Source organism: Dacryopinax primogenitus, assembly GCF_000292625.1.
Source record: "Dacryopinax primogenitus strain DJM-731 SS1 chromosome Unknown DACRYscaffold_4, whole genome shotgun sequence".
NCBI classification, from domain to species: Eukaryota; Fungi; Basidiomycota; class Dacrymycetes; order Dacrymycetales; family Dacrymycetaceae; genus Dacryopinax; species Dacryopinax primogenitus.
The window spans coordinates 81359-96984 of record NW_024467201.1 but is presented as its reverse complement, the minus strand read 5'-3'; the positions used below and the strand labels follow the sequence as shown (position 1 = coordinate 96984).

At 52.6% G+C, this 15626-nt stretch overlaps 9 protein-coding genes across 9 annotated transcripts; 6 read left to right on the top strand and 3 right to left on the bottom strand.

Moving 5' to 3' along the window:
* Positions 1–152: 152 nt before the first annotated feature.
* DACRYDRAFT_48857 (uncharacterized protein) lies at positions 153–329 on the top strand (the record flags this gene model as incomplete). The annotated part of the gene is made up of 1 exon (XM_040774870.1): positions 153–329. A coding segment is annotated over one exon (177 nt), but the record flags the coding sequence as incomplete, so codon positions are not given.
* Positions 330–1279: 950 nt separating this feature from the next.
* Positions 1280–2580, top strand: DACRYDRAFT_20690 (uncharacterized protein). Its single transcript, XM_040772038.1, has one exon. The coding sequence runs from the start codon at positions 1549–1551 to the stop codon at positions 2509–2511; it is 963 nt and encodes a 320-aa protein (XP_040630883.1). The 5' UTR covers positions 1280–1548; the 3' UTR covers positions 2512–2580.
* Positions 2581–2801: 221 nt separating this feature from the next.
* DACRYDRAFT_114431 (uncharacterized protein) lies at positions 2802–4090 on the top strand (the record flags this gene model as incomplete). Its single annotated transcript, XM_040769818.1, has 1 exon — positions 2802–4090. Exon 1 carries the CDS (start codon positions 2816–2818, stop codon positions 4088–4090), a length of 1275 nt encoding a protein of 424 aa, XP_040630882.1. The 5' UTR covers positions 2802–2815.
* Positions 4091–5871: 1781 nt separating this feature from the next.
* DACRYDRAFT_20689 (uncharacterized protein) lies at positions 5872–6686 on the bottom strand. The gene is made up of 6 exons (XM_040772037.1): positions 6669–6686; positions 6496–6617; positions 6347–6441; positions 6280–6299; positions 6186–6223; positions 5872–6119 (listed from the first exon to the last, which is right to left on the bottom strand). Exons 1-6 carry the CDS (start codon positions 6672–6674, stop codon positions 6005–6007), a joined length of 396 nt encoding a protein of 131 aa, XP_040630881.1. The 5' UTR covers positions 6675–6686; the 3' UTR covers positions 5872–6004.
* A 209-nt stretch (positions 6687–6895) lies between these two features.
* Positions 6896–10770, bottom strand: DACRYDRAFT_20688 (MED14-domain-containing protein). Its single transcript, XM_040772036.1, has 9 exons — positions 10481–10770; positions 10130–10433; positions 9810–10083; positions 9552–9755; positions 8913–9503; positions 8663–8865; positions 7773–8613; positions 7640–7725; positions 6896–7589 (listed from the first exon to the last, which is right to left on the bottom strand). The coding sequence occupies exons 1-9, from the start codon at positions 10696–10698 to the stop codon at positions 6942–6944; spliced, it is 3369 nt and encodes a 1122-aa protein (XP_040630880.1). The 5' UTR covers positions 10699–10770; the 3' UTR covers positions 6896–6941.
* A 96-nt stretch (positions 10771–10866) lies between these two features.
* Positions 10867–12832, top strand: DACRYDRAFT_105056 (uncharacterized protein; the record flags this gene model as incomplete). Its single annotated transcript, XM_040768026.1, has 3 exons — positions 10867–11058; positions 11108–12265; positions 12407–12832. 3 exons carry the CDS (start codon positions 10867–10869, stop codon positions 12830–12832), a joined length of 1776 nt encoding a protein of 591 aa, XP_040630879.1.
* A 653-nt stretch (positions 12833–13485) lies between these two features.
* On the top strand, positions 13486–13874 carry DACRYDRAFT_40609 (S-adenosyl-L-methionine-dependent methyltransferase; the record flags this gene model as incomplete). The annotated part of the gene is made up of 2 exons (XM_040774485.1): positions 13486–13595; positions 13646–13874. Coding segments are annotated over 2 exons (339 nt in total), but the record flags the coding sequence as incomplete, so codon positions are not given.
* A 239-nt stretch (positions 13875–14113) lies between these two features.
* Positions 14114–14845, bottom strand: DACRYDRAFT_63561 (uncharacterized protein; the record flags this gene model as incomplete). The annotated part of the gene is made up of 5 exons (XM_040775735.1): positions 14114–14177; positions 14235–14422; positions 14469–14549; positions 14599–14740; positions 14792–14845. 4 exons carry the CDS (start codon positions 14843–14845, stop codon positions 14373–14375), a joined length of 327 nt encoding a protein of 108 aa, XP_040630877.1. The 3' UTR covers positions 14114–14177; positions 14235–14372.
* Positions 14846–14970: 125 nt separating this feature from the next.
* On the top strand, positions 14971–15478 carry DACRYDRAFT_87323 (U6 snRNA-associated Sm-like protein LSm2; the record flags this gene model as incomplete). The annotated part of the gene is made up of 5 exons (XM_040776801.1): positions 14971–14973; positions 15029–15126; positions 15193–15253; positions 15303–15405; positions 15453–15478. 5 exons carry the CDS (start codon positions 14971–14973, stop codon positions 15476–15478), a joined length of 291 nt encoding a protein of 96 aa, XP_040630876.1.
* Between the last annotated feature and the right edge of the window lie 148 nt (positions 15479–15626).

Here is a 15626-nt window from a genome sequence, read left to right as displayed (position 1 = left end):
CCAGAGGTCTGGCCTGCAGGTAGAGTGCCACCTGACTTAAGAAGATCTGGGCCTTTGCCCAATGGTTGTGTGGGTTCTGGAATTCCCTCTGTGCCTCTTTTGGGACTTCTCTTAAGCTGTCCTTGGCTCAACATCCTCAAACTGATGGTCAAACAGAAGTCACAAGTCAAGCCATTGAGATGATGCTATGCACTTATGTGGATAACTGTCCACAAGCCTGGGCTTGCTGGTTGGGATTGGTCAATCATGCTTATAATTCAAGTGCTCATGCTTCCACTGGTTACTCTCCTTACTTCCTGCTATATGGGTTTCAGCCAGCTGGACCTTAAGATGTAGTAGGAGGTACTGGAGCAGCAGTCCCTAGGCCATATTTATCCTCTGCCACAGCCAAGGAGTTTATTGAAGATCTGCAGGGGCATCAGGAGGCAGCTAGGGACACTCTTGTTTGTGCCCAGCAGAAGCAGGCATGATTGCATAATAAGAACCATGAGAGTACGGCAAGTTGGGAGGTGGGACAAGAAGTGCTGCTTAACCCACACTCCCTCCAATTACTAGAGTCCAGGGAAAAGGGATGCAAGTTGTTGCTGAGGGCAGATGGGCCTTTTGAGATCATTGAGAAGATAAACAACAATGTGTACAGGCTGTGACTGCCGGAATCACACCCAATGCATCCATCCCATCATCAATGTCAAACATTTGCACCCCTATCACTGCTCCCTGGAGGGGCTAGGAAAGTGCATACTTCTATCGGGAGTCTGTCCTGATCTCCCTGAGGAGGCAGAGGTGGAGAAGATCATTGACCACCGCTGGAATGCCGAAAGGTCTCAGATCAAGTACTGTGTCTGCTGGAAGGGTTGCAAAGCTGACAAAGACAACTGGTGAACTGAGACAGAGCTGTGCAATGCTTTGGAGACTCTTTGAGAATATCAAGCTTTGGTCCACATCTGTCAAGGAGTGAAACCAGTGCTCCCTATCTCCTCCTCCAGGAAGGGGAAAGCAGGGAAGGCGCCTCCACACTAGCGGGAAGGCCAAAGGGCAAACTTGCAAGCAGCGGACTTAGAGCAGTCTAAGTCCGCTTAAGTCTGCCCTATGTTGACCACATACACAAACAATTGCTTCCGCTACCCGCCACTCTTTTATTTGCGCTGTCTATAAAGGCCCTTTGCTTTACCATTTTTCTCCTCTCGCTCTCTACTCTTCCCACCCACTCCTTTCTACTCTTCAATCATCTTTCAGCAGTTTCACACCGCCAGTAAACATCTGCTCATAATGGATTCTCAACAAGATCAGTGCGAACCACCTTTGTTCGAAGCAAAGTGACCTCCTCCTTCCTTCCCCCCGGGGGAAGAGGAAGAGCAGAACTGAGCTCTTTCCTTTGCGAAAGAGGAGGAAGAGATCTACAACTCCTCTTTATCCCTCCGACCCGGTCAACCTGTCCCAGGGCAGCTCCCTCCCCATGAATATGTTCTACGCCCTAATGGTCCCACTGCGGCTCGATTGTCGGCTTTTCCTCCGAGCGCATTCGTCCTTCCCCACTTAGCTTCTAACATGGAGCGCTTCTTCTTGCCCCAAGGAATGAACGAAGTGCTAGTCGGTTTGGGCATATTGCCCATAGTGCGACCAAAAGGACAACTGAAAACCCCGGCCGCCTGCACTCGGCGCCAAGCTGATTTCGACGCTGCCTCGGTTGACCGTCTTCTCTCCCTCCTCGAAAAAGAGTCGTTGCTTGCGAACTGGACTTTGTTCGCTCGAGAAACCGCTTTCCAAACCGGATTGGAGCTAGTTAGCAGTGCTCACTCCCCTGAGGAACAAGAAGCGCTCGAACAAATCTTGGAAGGAGCTTGGGGTGACCACGTCTGGCTAGGCCCACACCTGGACGTATACGAAGGCGCCATCCACCTGTTATACGCAGCGCTACGACGGAGGGGTCGATCCTATGCCAGAGAACCCCGGTTCTTGGCTATTCAGTGTTGGGAAAACCAGCTAGGACGCCAGAATTGGCGAACTCATATCAACTTGCATGATTGGGATGCGAGCAGGAGCCTCCCCTTGAGACTGGGACCTTCTGTTTCCCCAGCAGTCCGTCTTCAACCCTTTTGCTGGCCGCCGTGGCTTTCCAGTGAAGAAGTCCCTCTCTTGGGTTGCCCTTCATTCGACCGTGAATTCAAGTTTCTGTCGGATTTCCTCATCAAGGGATTTTGTGACTCGCCAAACGATTACACGACCTGGGTGCGACTCGCCGAGTCATACAGTAATAGCAAAGGCCGAACGCTCTTTACGGCCTTCGACTCTCCCGGCAGTCAACGATCAGACGATCCCACACCTCTCATGGCAACATCACGAACCAATTTCCGCCTGGCCGAGGATCGTAGAGACCGGACGGAGAGGAACAATCGCATCACTTGGGAGATACATTGTTCACGCTCCCCGGAGCGGAGAACAGATTCGAACTGGCGCCATCCTTCACGGGAGAGGGAAGCCCCCGCCATCCACCAGACATCCTCAGGGTAATCAATCCAGTCATCGTGCCCATGACCCTGGATGGTATGCGTGCGAACCCTCCATTCGCTCGCCGTACTCCACGACCAACCCTCCCTGGGGTGATCGTCCGGGAGCTAGTCCCCTTGCCTCCCTTACTTGGGAGGAAGCTGCCTGGCCCTCTCAACAGAACTCTTGGGGAGGCATCAGCCAATGGCCAGAACCTCCTCTTCCTCCCCAATGGGAAGTTCGAGTGGGACCTCCGGTCCCAGTCGAGCCGTATTGCCCTTCCCACGCCATTCTACTTTTACCCACTTCTCCCTCTGGCGATGTCCCTATGGTGATAGACCTGATGGCTCCTGTCCTTCAATCGCTAGCGGAACCCATTGCCGATTTGCGCTCGATGGAAGTGCATTGGCCAAAGGAGTCTTCGACGCCTCTCGAGCTCTCCGCAAAGCCAACCACGTCTTCTTCTACACTCACGGATATAATCGCGACGCCGGCCGGCATAACTGAATCGACTCCTACAATGGTCACCAATCCACCTTCTATAGTGGCGCTGTTGCCTGTCACCCTTGAGCGTGAGACTCCGGTCAAAACGCAGAGGGAGATGGTTGTGCTGGATTCGGATTCTCCGCTAACTTCGGTTACTCCATCCGTGGGGGGTTCTTTGAAGGAAGGCCTGCCCAACCCCGAACAGCAGCAAGCCCCGAACCTTGCTCCTGTTCTTATGGCGGCTGTGTCACGCGAACCGGTGGCCAGTACAAGTACGAGGCCGGCAGCCATCAGAATGCTCCCTCCCTTTCCCGCAGGCCGCGAGTGGGACTGGAGGAACCTTCAGAGTGCTATTGCCGCCGTTCCCACGCTGTCCAGCCCCCGTACGCCAGAGGAAAAGAAGGCCTGGTCTAATGGTATTCTGGCAGCCCGGAAATGGCACAACGAGCGAGCAAGGAATGGGGGCGGGAACTCCCAGTATGGCAAGGCCGCCTACCGCTCTAATGAGCCTTTCCTCCCCGTCAAGTCGTTGCCGAATATGTTACAAGGCATATGCTCAAGTGCTTTATCCGCAGGGGAAAGTACGCGATGGATCCAACGTGTTGGGTTGCCTCTACCCATCTATTGGATAGCATGCGCAAAGCGGGATGAAATGATTGCGAACGTCCGTGCTTCGGATTCCGCACTGAGCATATATAAGAGCCTCAGACTCTCGCTCCTCAACCTCGCGAACGAGAGGTGGGGTGAGAACGCGAAGGTTTCGCGAGGAAAAGGCAAAGGGGTGATCGACCAGTATGAATGGGTGTACACTTGTGCCCCCCTGGGGGAGCAGGCAACTGTGTACCCTCGTTTCCGATATTGGCTCCCTTCGAGTGAAGAGGCCATCTACTGGCCAGAACAGGACGACCGGAGAGACGCTTGGAAGTCATTCAAGGACCGGCTTAAGACTGCACACGCCGAAGCATTCTACGCCTGTCTTTTGATGGAAGATTGTTTGAACGAGTTCAACGGTGGGCTGCGCCGTGATACCCCTCCTCCCTCGGACGACGAGGCGGCCAGCAGGTTTAAGGCCACGGCGTCAATGATGGATGACTCGGACGGTGAGTGTGTGTATTAGAAGCATGCAGTGAGGACTGGGAGGGCTATTGTGATGGTGGGGCTTGTAACGGGAGTCCTCATTGTGCGCCCGTGACCTGGAAGCAGTGGGGTACGCATATAGTGTTAGGACCCTGACGCATATATACTCTCCTGTCTCTCTCTTTAACCATCGTCTTGCCCCAGGGCGAACGGTGATTGCAGAGTAGCGGTCTCTTTACTTACTTTATACTTTACTTGTACTACTCATCGAATGCTAGTCAGATCAATACCTACTGAATCCTCCTCATAATATCCTCTGGGCGTCAGATTCCGTGCGGCTACCCCTTCACTTTTGACAACATAATCCCCACAAAGACACACGTTTTGCTCCATTAACGTTCATGGTATCCGCTTCTCCGCTCAAAGCGAGGAAAATTTCTTTCTATCGGTCTACACTGGCTATTAAAATACAAACGATATCTAACAAATCGTACGCATCCCGTGTCTTTCTCATACACAGTGTTTATTGAATATCTTGCATGATATCGTGAGATTTTCCGAATCAACTTTTCACTCCTCTTGCATTTCTTTCTCTGGGCATCCAGAAGGAAACCGAGCGACATCCGGGACGTGCGCCTGATGGGAACGAGGGAGTCAGCTATCAAGGCGTTTCTGAATATGCGAGTCATACTACCCACCGGAAAGACTTATAGATTGACGATGACTTTGTTTCTTTACAACCGTCTTGGTCCCAATCCCGAAATGATTTATGTCCTTCTCTTCTTGTGCAGGATCCACAGGAGCGCACCGTCCAGCCGTCGTCGTATCATGACATAAGAATAGGAGGGAGGCGACGCATGATGTGCTCGTGATTCCGAGTGCATGTCGAGCACGGCGGAAAGATCGCTCAGGAAGCTACGGAGACGCGGATCGCTTCGGAGCAAACGGGAAAGTGGCCCGTCAGAACGAGAGGTAGAAGGTGCCGAATCGGCCTGAGAGATGCTTGGAACTTTGTACCAGAAGGCCATAAGTTGAATGTGCTGTCTCGACCACAAGAAACAAAAGGCTGCAGGATTCCCAAAGACACCTGCCTCCTTAAATAACAGCAACCGCATTGCCCAATGATCATTGCATGGAAATAGATGTGAACGTTGTAAGAGCGTGTACTGGGATTGCTGCAGCCCACCATAGACACTGCATTCAGTTTATTTTTGCCTGAAGGCTGCAAACACGGGTCCCCTGCTTCTGTTCCAGGGTTGTGAATGAGGACTGACCAAGGTCGCCGCTATTGTTCTCCATTAAAGGTTCGGCTTCCGAGTCATTTCCCGATTTCCCAGCACAATGAATACCGTATCGGGTCAATCGCCGATATCCGTTTTGGCCTCGGATCTTCTTTGCTTCTTTGCTTCTTCCGTCGGACCCGAACCTGAGACTTATGGAATTAGTACTTCCTGCTAATTGACTACCTGATCCAATAGCGCTTTCGAAGGGTGTTCAAAAGGCGTTTCTGCCCATACTAATAAGTTGATCTGGTCAGAATTCAGTTGCGCAAAAGACGTGAGAGCTCAGCAGAGAAGAAACAGGAGTATCACATCTTGGCTATGATGCAGTGCAAAGCAACCTTTGCGTGAGCAAGGGGAGCGAATGAAGGTGAAAGATGCGAGGCACTACGCGCCATATTGGCAGTACCTGCGCCTGCTGGCAACTGAACGAGTTGGATCCTTTGCAGCACTGCCCGGCCCCTTCCGGGTAAGGATATCTTGCCTCGATCAGACGGAAAAGTTTGCTTTCCGATAAGCGCCTGCCTCATGAGATAGGTGGAAGAATATGGCAGTTCATTACCCTGTCTCACATCACATGAACATGCATTCACGCGCTTCACTTCTCCGCTGACTGCGGCAGAACTAAAGTCCCCTGCTCTTTGTTCACATGCATTGAACCTCATTGCACGAGTCTAGTACTCAAAATACTCGAGCTCATCATCCTTCCCAAAGATGGCACCGCCCTTCTCGGGACTCCGCCAATGTACCGCGTGGAAATTGAGTGTCCCGCCTTCCGCTTTGAGTACGCTAGGATTAGAATGATCAAGTCAGATTAAATTTGAAGAAGGAGAGAAGAAGGGTGGTGAAACCTACCGAACATGTATACACTGCTCGTTTTCGTTAAGCAGGATCTGTGAAGACATGTTCAGCAGGAGTCCAGCGATATTGTTATCAACTAATGCTGTACCTTGCCAAAGTAGTTCGTACCTGACAATGAATATTAGAATATTTCCGAATTTATGCGATGGGCTTACCGAAAGGTACTGGTTCTGTCGCATACAGAATCGGCTTGTAGTACTTGATGTGTTCCAGCTTATTGATTTCATGCAGTGCGTGACGCTCGTCGTCCCTTTCAGACATCAGAATCCTGACCATCTTCCAGCACGCTCGAAACGACAAGCACCTGTGCAGCTCCCAGATCTTGTGAAGAACTTCATGCTTGACCTGCGGGTCGTCGAAGACCGCAAGCGCGTCGTCGTCCACCGCGCGAACCTTGGTGAGTGCATCGGATGGCATCGTCCTGTCCTGTTCAACTAAACATCCCAGTAATCATGCTTAAGGGATAATGACGCTTACTTCCATTGTTAATTTGACGTGAATGTTGGTCCGTGAAACGTGGCGGGTGAGGAGGCGCCGCCATCACACGCGGAGAAAAAAACTCTGGGACGATGATGTAACCAGGGTCCTGAGAAAATCAAGAGTTTCCGCGGAATTCGGCGACCCCTATTTGTAAGCGGCGACTTAAACAGAAGGAAATTGGTTGTAATAAGATATGAAAAATACAAATACAATAGAAAACACGGGTATATCCCAGAGGACGATACAACCAGATGGAGTAGAATGGTCCGATTATGACTTCTCCTTCGCCTTGCCCTTGTCTTCCTTATCCAACAATTTGAGCATCCCCTCGTGCATCAACCTGACCACATCACGAACAGCGTCTTGATGGCATATCAAACCGGCATCAAGGGGTATCACATCAGGCATCTTGCGATTACCGGATTCAGAAATTCCAACGCGCTCCTTGGCCACGCTCCTCGTCACATCCAACAACAGATTCGGCAGACCATCGATGACCTTGTACACACCCGAGAACTTCTCCGAAGACTCGCGCATAAGATCGACAATCGGATGTTGTGTGAACAAAACCTTGCCAGCAGAGTTGAACAAATGCACAGCGCCGTCAACGACAAGGATGCGCGAGTTGGGTAGCAGTCTGTAATCAAGCGCATGCGGTTCCTGGCCGTATACTGCGCGCACCCAGCCTGCTTCGCGCAGGCTCCAGCGCATCTGGGCGGAAACGTCCAGCTGATCAAACTCCAGAAGCAGGGGAAGTGTATCTCGCAGGATCTCGATAAGCTTGCGCGGCCCACTCTCTTCGAACACACGTGAGTAGTGATCTACGCCTTCCTCGTGCGGGTTTCGCCGGCCGGGTGTGCCATGGTAGGAAAACCCGAGCGAGGTCGCGCCGTGTGACGATATAGTGAGCGCGAAGGACTGTAAACTTATCAGTACTTGCTAACATCACTAATATGGGAAGCACTCACGTTTTGGTACAACAAAGACACTGACGAGAGGGTGAATGAGAGAAGCTGCACGCCGGTGTAGCGCGGTTCCTGTGACATAGTCCGCACTAACCGCTCATTAATATCTCATCAAAGCAGATGATTTGGTACACACCCTCTCTGGCCACGCTAACCGCCTTGCTGACACCCTCCCACGCTCTCAAGAAGGCGAGAATCGCGCCGTGCACATTCTCCAGATGGAAATTGATAACCCCCGTTTTACTATCCAGCTTGACCCTCACGCCGGCATACTCTCCAGTGGTGCTCTTTTCATCTGCTAGGGGAACGAAAAACTCACTCCGCAGAGCAACGGAGACGATCGCGCCAACGGAGCCGTACAGGCGCGTCCAGTTTATAGCACGGAGGGCGATATACGCGCACCACGCGTCGGCGGACATCGTGCTCGCATCCGAGGACATCGCACCAAGGAAAGCAGAGGACTCGATCCGGATTGTTGGGACTTCTTTCTGCAGCAATGGGGGAGCGAGGGGAAGGGTCTCGAGCCTACTTCCTCCCGCAGATGGGGAGTCGAACGTCGGCCAAGAGGCAATCTTCACGTCTCTGAGTTGTTGCTCCAGCTCGGCATGGGCGACGCGTGCGCGACAGAAGGCGTAGAGATCGCACAGCGCATCTTGACTGATTGACCACCGCAAGCCCGGGTCACGAGCGGGGTCCTGCCCTGTTATCCGGCGGATGTCGAGCCATGCGCACTCGAGAATGCGGAAATCAGGAGCGACATCCTCGTTGACCAGAGCGACCTTGAGCATGGCATACTGCAGGCCTTGGTCGGCGAGGACGAGGACGAGATAGTGTGAGGGGAAGGAGGCGAGGGAGATATATAGGCAGAGACGGGCGGACGACCCGAAGGCGGGCATATCCTGCGGGCGAACGAGGCGTGTGCGGGTAACGTGTGTCCGGAGAACGGTCGCGTTGTTCTCCAGGTCTTCTAACAAGATCTGCCTCCAGCGTCAGCACAGCACCTGGTATCATGATGAAAGAACGTACCTGGAACCGGGTCATACAGACAGCCTCGACGAACGTCCCAGGCTTGTCATTGATCTGCTTAACAAGAGCGGCGATCTTCTCGCTCCTCGAGACGCTAGGCAGCACCCCCTGCTCTCGGACGACGAACGCGCCACTCCTCCCATCAAGGGAGATGACCGTAAGCTCTTGTGGGCGGAAGCGGAGATGTAGCTCTGTCGTACCCCCTGCTCTACGCATCAGCACGCCCTCCCTACTTCTATGAGAAACACACCTTCAGCCTCAGCAATCTTCATTTCCTCTTCCCGCCAAACCACCCCTGCAGGACCGCGTCGCATTGCCGCACCCCATCGGCCCACCACTGCCCCCGCATGCTGCCCCACGACTCTCCTCATCACCGACCTCTCAAAATCTAGATCGCTCGGATCGACATCAAATTCCTCTCCCTGCAGTTCGTCTTGTGCAAACTCGACGCCTAGCCAAGCGCGGGAGGGAGTCCAGATGACCCGGAGGCGGAGGCCATCGACCGTATCCCTCGTACGGACTGTAACGTCTGACCTAGTATGACCGGATTTGGTGCGGTCTTCTAGGTCGGCGAGCACCTTCCCTAACGCTGTTCGGCCTTGATGTGCCCGGCTCTCGAGGGAGACTGTGACAGTGCCACCGTATATCTTGCTCTGGGATGCTGGCCAAGGTGGATTGCCTGCTGGTGGAGGAGGGCGGGGACGCTGCCAGTATGAGGCAGTGAGAGTGCGCCGGTCACGGGAATGTTCGAGTCGAAGATGGGAGGCCCAGCCAAGGGAGGAAAGAAGTTGGGATGCTTGGTAGGAGAGGATCTCAAGTTGGTAAGACAGGGCGAACATTTCTGTAAACGCGTTTAGCATACCAACATTAGGAATCGAAGGGGACATACGGAGGAAGTTGTATGCCCGCACAAGGGGCGCATCGACAGTAACCACCTTTCCTTTCCGCCGCCTACGTGCATGCGGTTCCTGTTCCTGCGCTCCGACCCCTGCGTCTCCCGTCCTTGTACCTGGGTCGTGACCCAGCGCAAGCTGCTGGTTGACAAGGTTAATGATCTGGTCGCGCATGAACCCCTGCGGTTTCCTGGGAAAGCCTGGATATAGATATATTTCAGTTGTGCTGACAGCCGGTGGGGCAAGAGACGTACGTTCAAACACCCTCGTTTTATCCTTTGCGCCGATAAGGAATTCCAGTCCAAGCAAGTACCATATCTGCGACGGCTCTGCCCCTCCGGTAACGAAGCTCGCGCGAAATAGGTTCGGAGCCGTGAATGTTACTCTGCCTGAGGAGACGGAATAGCGTGACATCTCTATGGGTATTATTTCGCGTGCACGCAGGCGGAGGCGGAGGACGTGATCCATTTGCTGCAGAGTTTGGAGTGCGGATGCTGGAGAAGGCGGAGTTGGAGGCAGAAACCATTCCTGCGCAGCGTCAGGGAGAAGCCTCAGTGGAGGATGGGAGACGCACTTTGATAGCTTTTGGGAGGCGTAAATACTTTCCGGTGGAAAGGACGTCTATTGCAGTCAACAGATCCCACTGCCTCGATCTCGCACCCATGAATCCCTCCTTGATGGCGTATAACCTCTGCGACGCCTCTCTAAACTGGCCATTCTGTACCTGCAGAAAAAATCGGACATCCTGACATCGTTGTACTACGGCAGAATCTCTTGCCCACCGGGTGAGAACGAGCGCTTTGACGACCTGCTTGCGCGTGTGGCTGCCGTAGTCTCGTATAGCATGTTTCCGCTCTACGTCAGACTTGCTGGGCAGGCTGCATCCCTATGAGCAGGCATAACAACCATACAATATAACACGTACACTTCAATAAGATTCTGCAAGTCTTCATACGACTTTTGAACGAGACGAGCAATGATCTCTCGAAGAGGGACCATATCCGACAGTTCCTGCGGCAAGGGCGGTGGCCCAGCCGCTGGCGCCACCGTCTTAGCAGATATCATCGCATGCTGGTTTCCGTTGACATGATTTGAATTAGGAGATACAATTCCATTCGGTTCGCTCTGCTTTTGTTCTGTCATTTTCGCATAGTATGCTGCCCGTTGAAATATATGTTAGTTAGTTGTGGTCGTTTGGTCGAGGAGATGTTCAAACTGTGGCAGTACCGGAAGCAGGGCTATGTAATCAAGCGCCCATTCATTATGAGTCCCTGACGGCGCTTATTCTTTCCTGGTCACCAAGCACAAGAGATGAAGCGAAGTGCTCCTCCATCAACTGAAGAACGGCCTACGAAGAGGGCACACATCTCCTCGAAGGGAACTTCTCTATCTCATCTATCGGACGAAGTGATTCTTCATATTCTAGCACATCTGGATGCCACCTCACTTGCTCAAGTCCAGCTGGTGAACACGCACTGTCTACGGATAGCCAGGGATAACCAAGTGCGCCCCTTACCACCCCTCATTTTGTAGTAAATTAACCGAACTGTAGCTATGGAAATCTCTTTTCTTGAGGGATCACCCTCCATCACATCTCAGAAGCCTCTCCAGACCAGCAAAGGACAGTCACCATCCCCACCCTCCGCTAGACTGGCGATGGGTCTACCGGTTGTCGCAAAACTGGGCCACAGGCTTCACTCGTTCTTCTTCCCTTACATTCGTCTCACTCCAACATTCTGTGGTTCCACACCCTCATTCCGTGAGCGATGGAATCAAGACCCTCCCGTTTGCACAAAGCCGCCTCCAGCTCCTGGGACCGTACATCGCCCTCTCTCACCGTTCTTCACCTACCGCTCGTATTCTCCTTCTACCCACTCAGGGCACTCCTATACGTCTCGTGGGGGAGATACAACTGTTCTCCGGTTCAGATGAGGGACCTGGGACGTGTTTGGTACCTGATACGGCAACTGGAGAGGGAGTCGCCGAGTGGAGGTTCGCCGCCTTCTCTCAGCGAGGATCCATCGCCGTATTCTCCCTCCCTCTTCATCCCCCGAGCGATGGTGCCTCAAGCATAGGGATCAAAACGCACAGCTGGATTCCACCGGGCGGCGTAGCGCGACAAATCAAGACAGCCGTATTCCACTCCCAGCTGCTCGTGACCCTCAGCAGCAACTTCACCCTACATCTCTATCATGTTCCTCCCTCTGCCGTATCCGGAACAAGGGAGGTGCAGCAGCTGAATCTCGTCCATTCTCTGTACAGTTTCTCCTCCTTTCCCCCCGCGGCACTTTCTCTCTCCTCTGCACAAAGAAGCAAGAATCCGCCGCAGAAATTGCCGGAAGAGAAGTTCAAGTTGACGCTACATCATCTTCTACCCGCTTATCCTGCCCACTGGGTACCAACTTCACACCAGTTCCTTATCACCCTTCCTTCTCTTCCTTCTCACAGCATGGCCAGCAACTCCGTACTCTCTCCCAGCGCAAACAGGTCACAACCGCCCAAAGGGGACATCGTCCCCTCCCAGAGCTGGACAGTCAGCAACTGGCTACCCAGCGCCCTCCCAGAAGACAGTCCTGTAGGCTCAGATGAAGACGGGACTGGGCCCGGGGACGAGGTTGGGAAAGAGACGAGGGTGAGAAAATTGAGAGGTGTGGGAGGTGTGGCGGGAGATGGGAAGGTTGTGGCGGTCCTTGGGGATGGCGCTGTGAATGTGCGTGTATTCTCTTGCTATTTGTGCGCTGTTTGTGTTAGTCTGCCCTCGGTCTGTCCCTTAACACCCTCTGGCATCTTCACTCCCATTCTGCATATCTCCTCTCCTATCCCATGAAAGGCGATGCTAACTTCTTACCAGGTTTACCGTCTCCCACCCCGCTCAGTCCACCTTCTCCACGCAAGCTCCCTCCCACTTCCCATCCCCCTCCAACCTCCTTCTGCGACCACCAATTCCACATCGACTCGGGCCATACCTCAGGCACTAACAGTCCATGCCCAGACTGGACGATGTATCGTCGCTACCGAGAGTGGGGTAGTGGTGTACGATCTCAGCGTTGGAGGGAAGAGAGGGAGGAGGGAGGGAGTCATGCTTCCGTTGCCTTCTGGGGGCGTGCACGACACGAAGCTGGGAGAAGGTTCAGCCGCTAGCAGTAGCAAGGGTCAGAGTAGAAGAGGGACGGTGTGCGAAGTGCGAACGGACCAATCTAGGATCGTTGGACTCTGGGAGCCGAACGCTGGGGAAAGCGGCGAGGAGAGCGTGATGGTTTGGGATTTTGATTGTTGATTTCGCGATTGTATCTGCCAGAATGTAATCCTGCATGTATCTTTTGTTGCCTTGTTTGCATCAGGCGTTTAGTTGTTGTGTACCAATGCAGATAGTTGGCTCCCATTAGGAAAGTCCTTTATACCTGCGATGGGAAAGATCACAGAAAAAGGCCCGATAGAATGATCGGATGGGGATAATCAAGGGAACCCAGCGGCTATCCGAGGGCTGAACACTTCCGGAAGGGCGAATGCCAGATGTAGACAGCCTCCTGCGGCCGATTAGACCTCACATTACGGCACCGGCATACTTCTGATCCGCATCTTCCGGCGCTGGGCTACGAGAGTGGGACGTGGATGCCAGCAGTTGGTGCTCACACCATTTGCTCCAAGCCCGACTGGTCTCTCACGCTGTTTTCTCGATGACTGTCAAGAACGATGTAGACAAGGGGATGAAAGGCTCAAACGGCGGTGGACTGAATGGCGAGCGAGAGTACCACAAGGCCGAGACGCCGTATCTCTTTCCGGTTTGTCGTTCGAGGTTACACGGCGTCACAAGAGCTTAACTCGATCAGGTCGGGAATGACCAAGGGGAGTGGGACCGTCTAAACGCACAACACTGTGCGATTAAGGCATACTTTGGCGGCAACCATCAAGGTGCGAAGTGGCCCGTGAAAGAGGATCTTGGACATTGGGGTAGGATCGGGGGGTTGGGCAGTCGAGGTGGCAGAACTCTTCCCTGAGGCCGAAATGATCGGCGTGGATATTGTGGAATCAAAGATAGAGTAAGGCATGACATTCTCTTTCGCAGATCGTAACATGAATGATTTCGCAGGAACGGTCCACCGAATTTCACGTTTCGATTCCTGAACGTCGTGAAGGATGAATGGCCCTTTCCGCTCAATACATTCGATATTGTCCACTGCCGATTCCTCTTAATGCATACTCCCAACTTTGAGATTGTCCTCAATAAGGCTATCGATATTGTGGCGCCCGAAGGGATTTTAATGGCCGTCGATCCTGCTAACCGATTTGAAGCGGAAGGAAAGCCAGTGCCTACCGAAGTGACGAGGTCGGACGTGATCTGGTGGAGCTACTGCAAGAGCGTGAGGGTGTTCCTGGGCACAGGGCCACTGCTTGCTCCGTTAATTTCAGCGAGCAAGAAGTTCAGCGAACCGCATGAGATTGTCGTCCCCGCTTGTATGGGTCCTTGACCGAAAGACGAATCGCTGCACGGATTTGGAGAAGGAATGCGAAAGGGAATCATTGATGCGTCACGGTCTCTGCATGGGAGAGTAGTTGAGTTCGGGCTGACGAAGGAGGTTATTGAAGCCATGATCAAGAAGGTACTCGACCAGAACAACAAACTGTACGTCAATGAGCACTTTGTATGGGCCAGGAAGAAGTCTGGTATATAGACGCACTTTAAAATGAGATTTGGTAGCGAATTGATGGATCGAATTAAGGTTGGTATTGAGAATGTCGCATGGATCGAGACAGATGGTGTACACAGATGATGAGAGAAGGGCGGAAAAAAGGGACACCTTTCGCCGGATACGCGCTCAATTTTCACGCCAGTTATGACCACAGGTCGATCTTGTACACCGATAAACTAATAGAGGTCAGCATACCCTTGCCAAAAATTTCGGTCAACGCACAAGTTGTCATAGGTTCGTCGGCACTTCGGATCTGCAACTGCATAAAGTATGCCTTGTCGTTCCCGCATTTCTCGCATGAAGCTGCGAAGATCATAAGGAATAACTCTAGTCAAATAAGTGTCAGACCAACCAGAAGTAGAATCAGCATCTTTCCATGCGGCTTCTCCACCTAGAACGTCATCGACCTCTTTTCGCTTCAGTCGTGTCCGGGAAGACATTTGCTTATGAATGGGGAATTCATAAGGGCAAGTTGGACATCTCCATTTATTTCTCTAAAGAATACGTTAAATACGATGAATGTATTGAACAATCGCTCTACGTACTCCTGTATCAGCGGCGATAATGAGGATATTGGAACAGTTCGGACAGAAAAGCATGGTGGGCGGTAGTGAAAGAGCGCTCAACCGTTCACCGAAGATAACCTAAACGGAGGCATTTCGCGTCTCGTTGCCTCTCGAAAAGACCACCACCAACAGTCTGATCGCTTCACTTATCTGTTAACATGGTGAGCTGCCAAGTGTCGCATGATGAAGAGACAATATGACTGATGGCGCATACAGCTGATCTTTTCCGTCTTCAAGACACTGACCGATCAGATCGTAACGGTCGAGTTGAAGAACGACCTCTGCATCACGGGCACACTCAAGTCGGTTGACCAGTGCGTAGCGGTCCATTGCTTGCTGTTCCTGAAGGCGACCGCATGCACAGCGCTAATTTGGACCAGGTTTCTGAACATTCGACTGGACAAGATATCTGTTGTGGATCCCGAGAAACACCCACACATGGTACGCCCCACCGTTGCCTTGCAGGGCACCAATGCTGACTTGCCCGCAGATGGCCGTTAAGAACTGCTTTATTCGGGGCTCTGTGGTACGATATGTCCAAATACCAGCGACTGCAGTGGACACACAGCTTTTAGAGGACGCAACACGGCGAGGTGCGTTGACCGATGATTCTCTATTCTTGTTCCTCATCATCTCACAGAACATGCGTCGACACACAAGCGATAACATCCTCTTGTAGATCAATGGGCCACGTGACAGAATGGCACAACAGGTTGTAGCATTACTATCAATATCAATACCATGAAAAAGAGGAGATATCTAACGACAGACAACGGGGAATGTCAGATTGAATATGCGAGGTATCGCAGGGTAT